Source organism: Schistosoma haematobium, chromosome ZW (assembly GCF_000699445.3).
Source record: "Schistosoma haematobium chromosome ZW, whole genome shotgun sequence".
In the NCBI taxonomy this organism is placed as follows: domain Eukaryota; kingdom Metazoa; phylum Platyhelminthes; class Trematoda; order Strigeidida; family Schistosomatidae; genus Schistosoma; species Schistosoma haematobium.
In genome coordinates, this window is record NC_067195.1 from 50,438,889 (window position 1) to 50,454,682 (window position 15,794).

The 15,794-nt window shown below is 37.3% G+C and overlaps 1 protein-coding gene across 2 annotated transcripts in view; it reads right to left on the reverse strand.

The window, feature by feature from the left end:
- Positions 1–14,673, reverse strand: part of MS3_00003799 (uncharacterized protein) — a gene marked incomplete at its 3' end in the record, with an annotated part of 46,003 nt that extends 31,330 nt beyond the window's left edge. Inside the window, exons 1-11 of one of the 2 annotated variants that reach the window (XM_035734242.2) lie at positions 14,496–14,673; positions 14,331–14,461; positions 13,907–14,297; positions 13,792–13,871; positions 13,504–13,757; positions 13,074–13,275; positions 8,621–8,767; positions 7,494–7,658; positions 4,009–4,123; positions 3,226–3,303; positions 3,069–3,186 (exon numbers count right to left, since the gene is read on the reverse strand). In XM_035734242.2, coding sequence (XP_035588982.1) covers positions 3,069–3,186; positions 3,226–3,303; positions 4,009–4,123; positions 7,494–7,658; positions 8,621–8,767; positions 13,074–13,275; positions 13,504–13,757; positions 13,792–13,871; positions 13,907–14,297; positions 14,331–14,461; positions 14,496–14,601 — 1,787 coding nt within the window. In that variant the 5' untranslated portion in view covers positions 14,602–14,673. Of the gene's footprint in view, positions 1–3,068; positions 3,187–3,225; positions 3,304–4,008; positions 4,124–7,493; positions 7,659–8,620; positions 8,768–13,073; positions 13,758–13,791; positions 13,872–13,906; positions 14,298–14,330; positions 14,462–14,495 lie in introns of both variants that reach the window. The other variant, XM_051211658.1, reaches the window with a different exon arrangement.
- Between the last annotated feature and the right edge of the window lie 1,121 nt (positions 14,674–15,794).

Sequence of the window (15,794 nt, forward strand, 5' to 3'; positions counted from 1 at the left end):
AAACAACGTCGTCAGTTCCTTAGTCAGAAAGTCACCACCATCTTTAAAAAGAGCCGGAGGTAAGTCATCTGGGTCAGGTGATTTGTAGCGCTTCAAGAGTTGGAGTTCTTTGCGGACTTCCGCCTCATTTGGTGGATCAGTCGTCACCGGCCATGGAGGATAGGACAGTCTGACCGATGTTGCCGAAGCAGCAGGCCAGTTGAACTGCCCTTCGAAAAATTCTGTCCATCGTCCAAGACGTCGATGGATGTTAGTGATTGGTATCCCATCATCCTCGTAGATTGTTTCGCTCACACCAGACTTCTTGCTGCCAGTGGCTCGGATGAGTTGGAAGAGCTTCCGGTAATTACCAGATGCAGCTGCTGCTTCCAGCTCATTAGCACGCTCCGACCACCAGGCTTCTCGGTCCTTACGCAAGCTTTGCCCAATTTCCTTATGTAACATCCTTCGTTTGTGGTCAAACTCACGGTCACCCGGAGTAGACCGACGGGCTTCAATGAGTTGTAAGGAACCTGCAGAAACCCAGTGCTTAAAAGCGGGACGTTTCACAAACCCGCAACTGACTGTTCCCGCCATTTTCATGGCGTCATGCAATTGCAACCAATGCTCATCTATACTTTTCGGTGGAATGGTAGCTAGCCTAGAGGCTAGCTCGGTTCGATACTTACTTGCAACAGAAGTTGCAACCAGCTTGCTAATATCAATCCGTTGATGGCGGTCACTTCGTTGGCCACTGAAAAGTAAGGTAAGATTGGCGCAGACCAAGGTATGGTCAGAGTCCAGATAGGTACTCCAAAAGGAGCAGCAGTCTTGTACACAACCATGTCAGCGGTAGCTGATCGCGATGTGATCAATCTGAGTCCAGGCTTGATATGCAGAGGGAGGATGCCAGGTGGCACATCGGCGATGACTGTGCCGAAAGTTAGTGCTAGCCAGAAACAGGTTGTGGTCTGTGCAAAGTTGCAGTAGACGGTCCCCGTTATCTGACCTGCGACCAACAAGTCCCCATTGGCCACCTAAACGACTCTCTTCTGTGCCTAGACGCCCGACCTGAGCATTCAAGTCTCCGGCTAGTACTACAATATCTGTCGAACGCACTTTCTGGAGAAGAACAGATAACTAGTGGTGAAACTCATTCTTGATTGCATCCGGGCTGCAATCTGTCGGGGCATAGGCGGAGATGACGAAAAGACATCGTTTCTCACGCCGATTTCTTCTCACTTTGATGGAACTTTTAATCTAACACAGCACATAACCGACTGTTAATGGGGATCCAATCGACTAGTGCTGCCTCGACTCGAGCGCTTAGTGCGACACCAACGCCAGCAAGACCAGACGAAGATGCCACAGGGTCCCCGGATAAGCGCACGTAAAACAAGCTTTTCGAAGCGACAGACGGAGATCGAATTTGTAGTACTTCACCAGAGTCTTGAATACGGGTCTCGGATAGACAGCAGACATCGATATGAAGACTTTCCAAAGACATGGCCAGCCCTATCTGTTGTCCGACCTGCATAAATGTGCGAACGTTGAAGGCAGCCAGTTTGAATGGTGCACGTGGTTTCAGAAAAACTGCTTCAGTTCTCGTATTCGGTGGTAGCACACAATTTTCAACCGGACAGTGACTCGAGAACGTTTAGATACAGTCGAATTTCCACCAAAGACGAGCCGCTGTATAAGTATAAAAGAGGGTGAATAATGTGGAAAATAATAATAATAATAGTATTAATAATTACAATAATTGTAATGATAATAATTTGGATCATTTGACTGTTTTTCGAAGCGAGAAAAATAATTTCCATAGACATAAAGAGTTCATCATTTGTGTGTGGGCTGTGATACTGCCCGGGTGCCCAAACCGAAGCAGGTGGTTATCTTAGGGGGCCACTCCCCGAGCCTTTGACCTAAAGGTCCAACCCATAAGGCAGTGGAGCATCGTAAGGAGATGCAATCCCATGGTAGCCGGTGACCAACGATTGGTTCATACGCCATTTGTTCCCGCAGGATACTGGAGCCCATGTGCACCATTGGTTTGGGATCCGGTTAAAGCGCCGGACATTCGCTTTTCGTCCTGTCAATTTCGTAAACAGCACACCTCCACGAGAAGGCAGTGAGTAGGACTTCCCTGGCAGAGGCTATATACGCGTGGCCGTGTGAGAGCATTTCGAGAGGAAGAGCGGACTCTCCCCACTCTCGGCTGTACCAGGGCATTTGGGGTCGTTCAAAAGACGTAAAAAATATTTAGGTTTGAAGCATGTCTAATGGATAATATTTAGGCAGTTAAAACCAATATTTTTTGGGATTTCAAATCAAATATGACAAAATCAGTTGCATATTTCCCAATGTTATGACACTAATTACTCATTTATATAAATCGAATTGATCGTTGGCATACATGCGCAATGTAGTCCGCATAAAGAATAGGTGCTGGTTTAATAAAAGTTACTTCAAACAATTTAGCGAGAGATGAAAAGCACAGTAATAATACTTGCAGTGATATTGTAAAAATAAACGTAGGGAATACGTCTAACTTATAATAGTTTGGATTATCACATTGTTGGTATTGAGACTCATAAGTGACCAGTCTTAGTTGAAATATATATGCATCCTATGAAGATTGTCTCAACATTGCCATAAAGACACAAGCTTACATAGAATAGATGGAATATGATCAGCGGTGGAATTCGAGACGAGCATTCTGTCCTATTTGGGATTCACCGGCTGGATGTGTTTGTATCCCAGGATTCGATCAAATTGGATTAAAATCCATACTCGTTGCGCATAACGCGTTGGCATTTGAAGTGAAAGACACTGAACTTAAATCAACGAGTGAACCTCTAACCCGGGATCCAGGTACCTTTAACTTGCGAGTCCTAAGTAGGATGACATGAACATCTATATGTTTTGAATTTTCAGGCAAACTTCTTCAATAAAGATTAACAATTATGAAATTTAAGCTTAGAACCCCTTACTGATTTCCTACAACTCATAACATTTACTTTAAGTAAATCTGATCAGCTTATCCTAAGAATTGATTGTAATTTATAATACAGTTAAAATATACTTACTTGAAGCATGACTTAGTTATTCCTGGCAATTCATTAATAGTATCTATGACATCCGCAGATAGATTATTACAATCTCCAGAAACAGATTTTTCAAGATTTTTGAATACCTTTCTTATTTCTAAAATGAGAAATGTTAGTTTTACAGATAAATGACAACCTTCTGGTAGATCATTTAGAGATTGTTCAATCGAGTTCACCATATCTTCTATTTTGATTGCTTCTTCGGAAACCTCCTCTAAAATATAACGAAGAACTTTTCGTCAACAATTACTGAAGATATAAAGAGAAAGCGATGTAAAGCAAATTTTGTAAGTTTAGTTATATACTTCCTTGGTGAACCGAAAATAACCAATATACATATATAATTAGCATTAGAACAATATGAAAAATGCATTGATTACATGTTTTTATTTACGGTTACACCTCAAAGTATATCTGCAATTCATTGTGTTGATGATGTGTGAGAAAAGATTTCATGTTTTAGTTCTCATTGCACGTTACAGAAATAACGGATTTTATATAGAAATGGATGGTATGGATGGCATGTTCTATAATGAGAACTGTACAAAAGATTAGTAATTTTGTTATACATTTAAGAGACAGAGGTACACAAACGTACTAACCAGTGTAGAAACAAGCCTCTGAGTTACCCGAGTTAGTCGAAAGCATCATCTAAATGACAGAAAACATCGTTTTGTTCTAACAACCTGAAAATAATTCAATGAAGCATTGCATCACACATAAAATACAGATGGAATTTCCAAAATAAAAAAGCTGCACACAAGTTGTAAAAGACGCAAGTTGTTTAAATACACGAAAATATGATCAGACTGATCTTACGTCTAGTTTATTTATGACAACGATATTTACTGTAATGGGAATGAAAACTATTTTAAGTCAATAAACAAGTGGTACACAAAACGTTAAGCTATGAATTTACCTGGTTCACTTTGATCGGTAGAAGATACAACTTGGTCTATCAATAAGATAGGGTCGTTTAAATTCTTTTTAAATAGCTTTTGAAAGTGAACTAACCATCTGGAATCAGGTATACGCTACAAAATAAAGTACGAAGGCAACAATAATATTATAAAGACAATAATTATACTAGATATCCGTTACATCAGTGTCAATACCAATAGCGAAAACTGATTAGTTATAAGATAAGTTGATAGTCAGTTAGTCACCTAAAACGTAGGACCAGGCAAATATATACATCGGTCCAAGTTGCCACACAGCATTACCAACAAGTTGAGCACCAAATTCATAGAAGAAATCACTTCAGTGGTAATAATATATAATAAAAAAGATTGCATGTAAGCATATGATAGAGGGAGAAAGAATTAGTTCGCAGAAAAAAAAGACATGTAGCAACTTCAATCTCACGGCTTAAGTGAAGACAGAGAGTGTACATACCTGCAACATTATGATCGATTCGGAGCCATGTCACAGTCTCCAATCACTGGTTACGATAGTCACGTGGACCCCAACCAAGTAGTCTGCATCTACCAACATGGATCAAACCAGAAGTAAGTGACTTCAAGCACTGATGCCACGTTTTGGTTTGGCCGCCCCTAACTTTCTTCCAACCATTCCGAACACCTGTCAGCATTGCACGTCGTGGTAATCGGTGTTCGGGCATACGTAACACGTGGCCCAACCATCTCAGTCGATGAAGTTTCACAACCTCATCAACTGATTTACCATCATTCCCCAATACCCTGCGTCTAACCTTCCTATTACTTACCCGGTGATCCCAGCAGACGCCAGCAATATTTCTAAGGCATCTGTGGTCAAATACTAGTAGCTTACGAGTGTCTTCTACTCTTAATGGCCCTGTTTCGCTGCTGTAAATTAAAACAGAACGGACTGCCGCACAGTATACTCGTCCTTTTGTTGATAGACGGATATCTCGCCTTCGCCAAAGGTGACGTAAGTTGGCAAAAGCCAAATGAGCTCTTAGAATCCGTGCTGAGATGTCGTCAGACACTAGCCCATTAGGGCTGATCGGACTTCCAAGATGAATGAAGTTGTCAACGTGTTCGACTAATTCACTCCCTATCCTTAGTTCAGGTGTTGACGCATTCCAGTCCTGAAGCAACAACTTGCATTTAGAGGGGGAGAAACTAATCCCAAAAATCCTGGCATTGTTGCTTAGTGCTATCAAAAGACTCTGCATTTTATCAGAGTACTCATCAAACAGGACTATATAATGTGCGTATTCTAAGTCGATAAGTGGACCTCCTGGCAGGAGATCAATGCCCTAAAATTCAGTCGATGAGAGTGTTATTTCCATCAATAGATCTAAGATGAAATTGAACACAGAATCTCACAGTCTACGTACCTCTGAGGTACACATTTCAATGACAGACACTAACACAGAATCTCACGGTCTACAAAGCAAAATGCTGCTTTCAGGTCAACAAAGACTACCATTGACGGACGCCGATAAGCATGCCCATGTACCAAAATCTGACGAATAGTGAATATGTGGTCGATTCAGCCACGACCAGGTCTGAAACCAGCTTGACTTTCTCGTGTTTGCAGTTCACGAGTCTTTGTTACACATCCGATAATTAGTGAGGCTAGTATTTTAGATGTTATATTAGTCAAACTAATCCCTCTATGGTTATCACATGACGATTTAGACCCCATTTTATATATATTGGGACGATCAGTGATTGTGACCAGTCAAATAAGATTATGTCCAACTACTATATTTTAGCTAAAATATTAGTCAACCTAATTGCTAAAATTGGACCACCATACTTAAAGACCTCTGGAGCCAACCCATCCGAACCAGATTCTCTTCCTCTTTTCAGATTAGCTATAGCCTTTTAAACTTCAGCTAGAGTAGGGGGACCTACTTCAATGTTCCACTCAGGCTGTCTGGGAATGGCAGGTAGTTGTAAAATAACCTAAGGCTAGCTGAACTGCTCCTTAAAGTGTTCTGCCCATCGTTCTAAACGTCTGGGCTGAGAGCAGATAAGTGTCGTCTTTGTCCGAGATAGCCTCACAGTTTACTCCTTAATTCCAGTTTCTTTCATTAGTCTGAAAAGCTGTCTGGTGTTACCCACAGCAATTGCGCTTTCTATCTCTTTTTCTTTCGTTGCCCACCACCGCTCACGGTCGTTCGTTAGTCTTTTGATTAACTTAGATCTGATTTGTTTTCGTTCTTCATCGTGTTTAGAGCCTGATGGGATGATTTTACGAGAATCCATCAGTGCAATAGATAAGTTATTAAAAGGAATGTTAGGTAGTTAAAGTTCTAGATTTAGGAAATCAATTGTTTATCCAACAGGGCCTGCATTTAATTCTGAGACTGTATTATCAAGGTTTTGATATTAAGAAATTTAATTCATAAAGTCAACTCAGTGTAATAGTCACTTAGTCATAGGGATTCATCAACAATTCATTAGAACCTTTATACTTGCAAGCTGTAGGTTCGTGATTTTCATTAGTAAAAAGTATTTACAGACAAATCTCTCAAAACACCTATAATCTGATGAGCACTCAGCGAATGTATGTAAATGATACAAAATATTTTCTAGGACCGATTAACTCTCAAAGACCATTTATTTGAATGATAAAGTAAAGGGCTATGATATTCATTACAATTATATAATATTTGAAGTTATTGTACCATATACCAGTAGGTTTTTGTGTAGACGTGGTTTAGATCTTAAGCCATTCACTTCTTAACCTATAGGTCGCGTGTTTGAAAACCGTTTCATCTAATTTGATTGTTTGGACACCTAAAAAGTATCACTAGCACAAATACAGCTACAATGTGGTTCAAAGTCGAGCACATTAATATGTGCTTAGTAAACGGGCTTTATCAAAATAGTAATAATAATAATAATAATAATAATAATAATAATTATTATTATTATTATTATTATTATTATTATTATTACACCGCCTTATTAGGCAGAAGCACACAGAAAATTGTTTAGATAACAGTGACTTGGATTCTGAGCTCCCTTTATTGTTTTCTTGAACTTTATTTTCATATTAAAATACAATCATGATATAAAATACAACAGAAAATCTACATCGAACATCTATACACAGGTCCATTTAGTATACGATTAGTTATCTTCATATTTTTATATGAATGTATAGATAAGTGTTTGAAAAGTCGAATTTCCGCTAAAGGATGATTAAGTAATTAATTCCAACTGATCTCAAGACTAACTTGAGTTGAAATAAATGTAGAAATCATAAAACTTGTAGAACGCTTCATCATAGTTTCTTTAGCAAAAGTGATTTGCCACAAAAAAATACAAAAATAGAGGATAAATCCATCTTGTTTTATTCTGTAGCTCGATATAAAATGAGTAAGCAACAGGCTTCAATCAACAGTTTCATACAAGTAATTAAAATCATTGTTTTGATCTGTTTATTATCACTCTCTGAACTTACTTCACGAATAAGCAATTCAATCTTCATTTTTAACTGGTCTGATGTAAAATTCATTGTACTTGGTAGCTGGTTTAGTGAAAGCCAAGTTAACGGGATTTCCAACAGTTGTTTCAAGTATCCCATAAGTTCAATGGCCTTATTTTTAACATCAGATGATTTATCATACTAATGAATAAATAAATGAATAATCAAATGAAAATTTCGCACTTCAATATACAGTAAATATTATTTCAGTGAAGTTAATACAAAATGAGAATAAGTAAATGTCATGTTAGGTAGTTGACGGTGATAAGCATAAAGTCAGAGACCTAGCTTTCATGTCAACGTTTTCTGCTCATTGATACCAATTAACCGACATCACATAGAAGGCATTAAATTGTAGGGTCATTTAAACTAATGGTTGTGCAGGAAATTGAATAATAGACATCGAACGGTTACCAAGGTCAAGAATAAGACAAAATAACATGACATTAATCAATCTAGAAGACGATAAAAATTTCAAATTCCTATACCTGCCAATGAAATAAGTGCTATAAATTCCTAAATATTTCTACTACTGATACAACGCAACTCGCGGTAAGCATCTAAGTTAAATAAAGGCATTTTCGAAGTCGATATTCGATGGTTTAACAACGTGGTACACAGAACTGTTTGAAACAGGATTTTCATAGGATAATTTTTTTGTACTATACATAGGTCCATCGACTATGGAGTTGAGATATGATTATTGACACAGTGTGGAAACGAATATTATTCCTGACCGTATGCTTAGGGGATCATTGATGACTATGCACAAGTAATTAATTAATCTATATTTGAACTCCTAAATCTCCCTAGTAATCAGTAGCTACCATTTTCCATCTACCTGGATTTTCTTTTATATTCACATTGTTTACATGATTATCAACCACTACACTAATGAAAGATATGATAGTCGTAAAAATTATTCTACTCAAACGATTTATTTTAATCCAGAAAGTAGAAAATTAAACATTTCTAGCTCGTATAAATTTACTACTTACTCAAACAATGCTGAATAACATCCCAAACTACCCACATTTCTGATACCCAAATTAGACTTAGAAACTGCCGTAATAAATCGATATATCAGGAAATAAAAAACCAACCTGTAAGGCTTTTCTGATAGGATCAATCATTTTCGGTGACAAGACACAAAAATTTGCTATGGTAGTAGCTAATACTTCAATCGTCAGTGAATGAGTTAGTGCGGTTATAGTGAACTGAACGATATATTTGCTAATCGATCTGTAGATCTGAAAACAAATAATTTTAAGTAAAGATATTACTAAAAATGTTCCATTCTGAAAGACACAAAGAATTATTTGAAAGCTATGTTAACTTCGTGAAGTAAAACAGCCACCTATTAGAGTTAAAACGCTTCCATTTGAAATGTGTCTACATTAAAACTGTCCCCAAATTTGTTGTACGATTTCATTTTTAGACAACTGAATAAACATCATATGTTCTATTCAATGTTATAAAATTTTAGAAATTACTTTTGAGCTATACATTTTAAACATTTACACCGTTTTATATAACATCAGATCACTGCTAAATATAAAGTGTATGATCTATTCTTGTTTTCAGTAACGAAAGCTGACGATCAATGCTTTATTTGATGAATTATAAGAAATAGCCTAATCAATCCGTGAAGCTACCCTTTTTGCTTTGTAATATTGATTTTTATCAAAAAACTACTATTCTGTCCACGTAGTAACCCGATCTAACAGTCATACAGAAGCACTCAATTTATTATCAAAGTGAATAACTTGGGCTTAACAACGCTGTGAAATAGTGTTTACAATCAGCCTACAATGGTACTCAACAGTTAAAAACTAATTCTTACAGAGCTGTAAACGATTATTGAATCAGAACGGTGAAAGTATTTGACATTAATTATGACTTGTTTTCCCCTAGTTAATTTACATTTAAGAGTCTCTGTTTAGTTCAAACTCAGCAAGATTTGGTGAGCGTAAACTAATTTAAAAGGTTTCTGATACGGCTTACATTATTCTAAACTTTTATTATGTTTTCATAACAATGTGTATTTCCGTACCAACGATATTATAAGGTCAGCATTAGTTAAAGATAGGCTACTAATAAAAGAGCAACAGGACGTTGTGCCTGAGGTCAACTGTTATGATCACAATCCAGTTTATATGGAATATCTATAGAACTGAATGTGAGGCTGAAAGAAGTGTTCGAAACATGTTCTGTTATGTCCCGATAAGAATAATGAATGGTAACTTTTGAGATCCATTGTTGAACCAATACTATGCGTATATTTTTATTGTATAATTTTTAAGTAACTAAATTGTTCATATCCATGTCCCTCTTATTATGAGCTTTATTTTGACCTATGAAATATTATTATACGATTTACCATTCCTGAGTTATGGCCTGTCTATTAATTACTATCTCCCTCATTCACAGCCACATTTGGCTAATTCTTGTACAAATGTTGTTTCATATCTTATGGTACGATGTGGTCTGTCTGGTTGGTATATAAACCCAGTATGCTTGAAATAAATGATTCATATTGCAGAGGCTGAGATTGGTGTTCTGAACTTAATTGGCTGTGCTAGGCGAAAAGCAGTACCGATAAGGACTCTAGACTGCTCGCACGGGTTTTACGCGCCATTGGTTCAATCGATAATCCACCGCTCTTTGATTGACGGTATCGTTACGTTATAAAATTAACAGGGCACACAGGTCACAAGTTATAACATGTTCCCAAATCCTCGATTGAACTCAAGAAACTTAAGGATAGATTGACAAATGTTGCATCCGTCAGAAACAGGACAAAAGAAAAACTTTCAAGGAACCAAAATAATTTTGAAAGGGCTTGGCGCCCATAAGAAAAGATTGACAGCAGAAGTGCTGTGTGCATGGGCTAATCAGAAAAGTCTGAACAGGAAAGATGGAATCCAACTAGCCACACCTTGGTAACTGCTGAGTAACAAGTGGTTGAACCCTACTTCTATCATCTTGCTTTAATCATATGTAGCCTTATTCCGACCTAGACTTATCTGTATGTTTTGACATCAGAACCATGTGCTTGACGATCCCCATTTTGCAAGTACATTGACATTTTAAAAACTTTTTCAGCTTCTAATTTTATTTTTAATAAATGAAGTGATTAACATTCATTTACTAAACATTGACTATTAACAACATTAAGTTAAATATACACACAAATTTATTCTGATTCACACTTTTCACACTATTCACATCTTACTGACTCATAATATCCTACCTACCAAAATCAACATCCAAATATGACTGGATATGCTTTAGTATAGATTTGATTGTCAAAATATGTATTCCTTGATAATTTTGATTACTACCCTGAAAAGTTGGGACAAGTTACCTGGACGAAAGATTGGAATCACTTAAATTTCAGCCGTTGACATTATTTTAAATATAATTTTCACATGTAAAGTGTACACGCCCCCAGGCTACATAATACCAAAAACATTTATTTGATAAGCATTTTTAGGCTTAACATGAGATTTTTACTGTGGTTCTTTTCTCTGCTGATTCGCAAACACTAAAGATTGATCATTCCTCACTCAATAGTTGAAGATTTCTGCTAAACACATTTACACGTGATTGAATAGTACAACTCACTAGCCCAGTACATATTTCATTAACCCGGCTATGACTCACACATTCTTGTGTGATAATTAGAAATACCACTCGGTTGCCTAAATCAAAGTACACAGTGGGATTCAAAAATGCAACCTAATAAACAAGAAACTAGTGCCTCACTCATTAATCCGCCACCAGATACATATAGTTTCAATTCTTAGTGCACCAAATGAAGGGCTCGTATGTAATGATTCAAATATCAATGAGATGACAAGTAAAAAGTTTATCAGACGAACAAAATTTATGTAAAATTGATTGTTCGAAATAAAAAGATGGGGATATTTCGGGAATATGGGAAGATTCAACAACTGAATGATACTCGCCAGCGAGCCACGAGAAGTAAGGAAACTAGAAAATATATCGGGAGATCAGCAAAACAAATGCTTATCAGGCCTAAGCTTATTAGCGAACCTGGTAGGAACGCTAGATAATATAGTTCATCTAATGAATTACCAAAGTCCACTTCATTCTGAAAGTAACTTTGGTACTAAATTATTGACTATTCTGGGCCAATGTTGCATAAAGTTGGTTTATTAGCACTTAGGTTTCGCACGTTTCTAGAATATTTTGCTCATTATTTATGAAGCGCATTAGAATCATAAGACCAGCTTTTTCCTTTCTCTACATGATGAGACAATTGTTACTTTGCTCCAGCGCCTGAGCAGTCGCTGGTGATCGATGAAAGGCATTTTATTTTCACTAGCATTATTTAATTTACAGACATCCGCTCAATGTGGACCCTGACGTTTTAAGAAGAGAGCTTAATATGTGATTTTCTGACATTGACGATAAGTATTAAGTTACTAAACAAACAAACAAGAAAGTAGAACGGCCTAGTTGTATTTCAGTTCCTAAAATTACCATTACTATACGAATAGTCAAGCTCAAAAAACGAAAGCTAAAATAATGAACATAGCAATCCAACAACGACAAATAACAAGCACAAGTGACCAGTTAGAACCACTTCTTCCAACCACCATTCCATCTTGGAGCAGATATTGCCTAATCATATGATATAGATAACCAAACTACTTTAACCGGTGAATTTTACAATATAACCCGATAATTTACTAACTTAATCTAACCCTAAGTTTCGCCTTCATTTTGCTGGGTGATGGCTTCAAGATAGCAAGATTCTTTGAATATATCTATCAGAGAATGCTTAAAAATTTTGAACACTTAAATCTATGGGCCTTAAAAAGAAGACTGATGTATAGTAGACTGATTATCAGCCAACAATGAATCATACTAGTCACAGGTGAGAAGTAATTATCATTGATTTGTGTCCTAGAAATGGTGCAACACCATGGCTACAGACGTTATCAGACAATCCCCAGGATAGATGACAATGGTGATCCTACTGTAACTTTCTTTTACTTCCTTCATAAAAGTGAACGTAACTTCTTTAACTGAAACTCATTCTGGTTGCATTTTTACCAAATGAACTGTTTCTCCCATTATCACTATTATTATTATTATTATTATTATTATTTCACGCGCATACATTAATTCCTGTTTGTTGTTCTTTTTATTATACGTACTTTAAATTCTCTATCTCTTTACCAACTCCCTATCATTGTGTGGCGCATATGTATTTAGTTCCCATTGTACCAATGTTAATGTATTCAGATGAATATAAAGTAGTAGAACCCACTAGACATCCCTATAACCCCGTAAGCAACTTACCGTCACCACCACAGTCGTTTACGTGGCTATAGATGTGGTCATTAACGCTTCTAAACACTGCTTTTTTTGTAAACGTCAACATAAATTTATTTTGCATTGGCGATGCTAAGTGCATATCAAATCATCGCACACAAGATTAATTTCTGAGAAACTAGGAATTTAGCACCAGATCATACAAACAGAATAAGAAAGTTAACCAGGATGATAATACAATGGACTCACGTGAAAAACAAATTCGATTAAACAAAACCAACTAGGTGAATCCCGTGGATATAAACTAGGAGCCAAATGATCGAGGTAATGTGGGAATAAATCTGGACATTTACAGAGCGCTACGACAACCAATTCAGTACGTAAGGGGTCCGTATATGCATCCTCCATATGAGCGGACGTCAAGCATAGTAATATTAAACGATTGTACTGACTACAACGAAACGATTAGGACGACAAAACATGCGATAAGATGTAAATACATATTTTTTGCAAAGCACTTCATATTATAAACCAAACCTATAAGTTTACAAAAGGTTATGACCAAAATACTGTTAAAAACAATAGCATGAAACTAAGTATGCAGAATCTCATGGACAAATGAATGAATCTGACAATGAAGATTTCTGATTTATAAGAAACATTTGGACGGTAAACTTACACGTTAACGTCAAACTTATTCGAAAACACTAGCCCAAATCGACTAGATGTGAAAAGATGAGTTAGGAGCTTGTGTACGGTGTCTCTGATCGACACTAACTCATGTTCATTCACCTCAGCATTATCTTTTCTCAGTACTTCATCGACAGTCTTACCCTCCCCTCGCCACAGATACAAAGATGTTAACTTTTGAAGACAATGTCGATTGAATACACGTACCCGCTGTGTTTTGCTGACTGAACTGTTTTCAGCTACCTGTTATGGGATAAAATTCAAACAATTAACTTACTTTCTTGAGGACGCATAAGATTAGAATTACGTTTGAATATTTGTCCACAAAAGACTCACTAATGAGCAGATCCAGAGCACCTAACGAGAGTAAACTATGTACAAATGACTCTTACCTTTCTTGTCCACTAGTTCTCTTAGAACAAAATTGTTGTCTAAATAAACAAAAGAAGCCAAAAAATTTATGAAGCACGTCCGGACGTCACATTTATCGACAAGGTTTCTTCTTTGAGAACATTTCTTCATCGTCGCGCTATCGAAATCAATATATCGCAAGACCGCTCGAGCTAAATCTTCACTGACTGTCACAATGGATGCTAAAAGTTGGAGAGATGTCTTTAAGATTTCCGCATTCTGAGACTTCCTCATTGTATTGAGGCATAATGAGAAGCGAGAGTCTTCAAGAAAGCCCTCAGCAAGCTCTCTAGCCACATTTGGAAAACGACTGCTTAACTCGTGAGATGTTTTCAAGATAATAATGTACAGCGCTTTGAAGACTGCATGAAGCTGTAAAATTGTTCACTGACTAGCCAATCTTACCTCTCCTGCCTTTCGATCTTGACCGGAATCAAGAAATTTGAGTATCTGAACAACATCTCCCCCAGCAACGACATCAACAACTAATTCATCCACATCCTCGTTAGTTATTGACTCAACAAAATTCACCAACACTAGACATGGGATTAAAGGAGATAGACGCTTTACCTGAAATATCAGATCCAATAGATTTGAATCTATCATTCCTGTGGTAAGAATCCTGTTTCGTGAATCCGTCGTCATATAACTTAATACGCTTCGAGCGCTCCGGCATTTCCAAACAACGGGCTGATTGTGACTAGGACCAAGTTAACGTCAACGCAAACTTTTGAACATTTCGCCAAATGTCTTCAATTATTAAGGATAGGAAGTCCATCGACCTATATTATTCCCTGTAGTTTGTAACACTATGGAGGTCCAATCTCGTTTTGAATATATCAACAGAATACTCTGATATTACGTGTTCTAGTAGATAATTCTGGTGGATCACCACTTGGTGTGAGAAACGAAGCTCCAAACGTAGACGATTCAATTTCTGTTTTCGAACTTTCTTAGAATATACTCTCAAATGATCAGTCCTAGACGGAAGGAAAAGATAAGACAGATTAGTATCAAGGTCATCGTGCAGTATACGATAAATCAATGTTAGATCACTCCGTATTATACGGTAAGATAACGGAAATGAGTTAAGGTGTCTTAGTCTGTCTTCATACGATAGACCAGAGAGATATTTTACCATTTTAGTTCCCCGTCGTTGGACTCGTTCCAGTACATCTGCTTCATACTTGAAACAAGGACTCGCTGCTTGAATTCCATATTCCAAATGCGGTCTCACGAAAGTTACACGGAAATTCAGAATTACTAGCTGAATCAGATCGAGCAAAAGCTGAGAATTTTTCAGACTATTTTAGCGAAGTCTTCTCTACGTTTATTGTAACAAATACTTGTCCCACTCACATCAAGATACCAACCATTGAATCTGTACAGGTGACTGAGGAAACTGTCCTTCCGCTGATAACTAACCTCAAACCCGATAAGAAACCGGGCCCTGACGGGTTACATCCATGGTTGCTGTCATCTCTTGCGGACATTATTTCAAAACTGCTCGCGACACTCTTCAACATGTCCCTTTCACTCGCTCAACTCCCTAGAGATTGGAAGGACGCTATAGTCAGTCCTATATTTAAGGACGGTCAGCGACAGATAGTATCTAACTGCCGGCCTGTCAGTCTAACTAGCATAGTCGTTAAGTTACTTCAAGAGATAACTCGGGTTAGGTTGCTAAGCCACATAGATTTACACAATCTGTTAGCTCCTGAGCAACACGGATTTCGTAACAAGCGTTCATGCTTGACTAACTTGCTTATTGCGAGGGAGGATTGGACAGCAGCCCTAGATAACGGTCTGTCTGTCGATGTGATATTCATAGATTTTAGCAAAGCATTTGACAAGGTCTCACACTTAGGT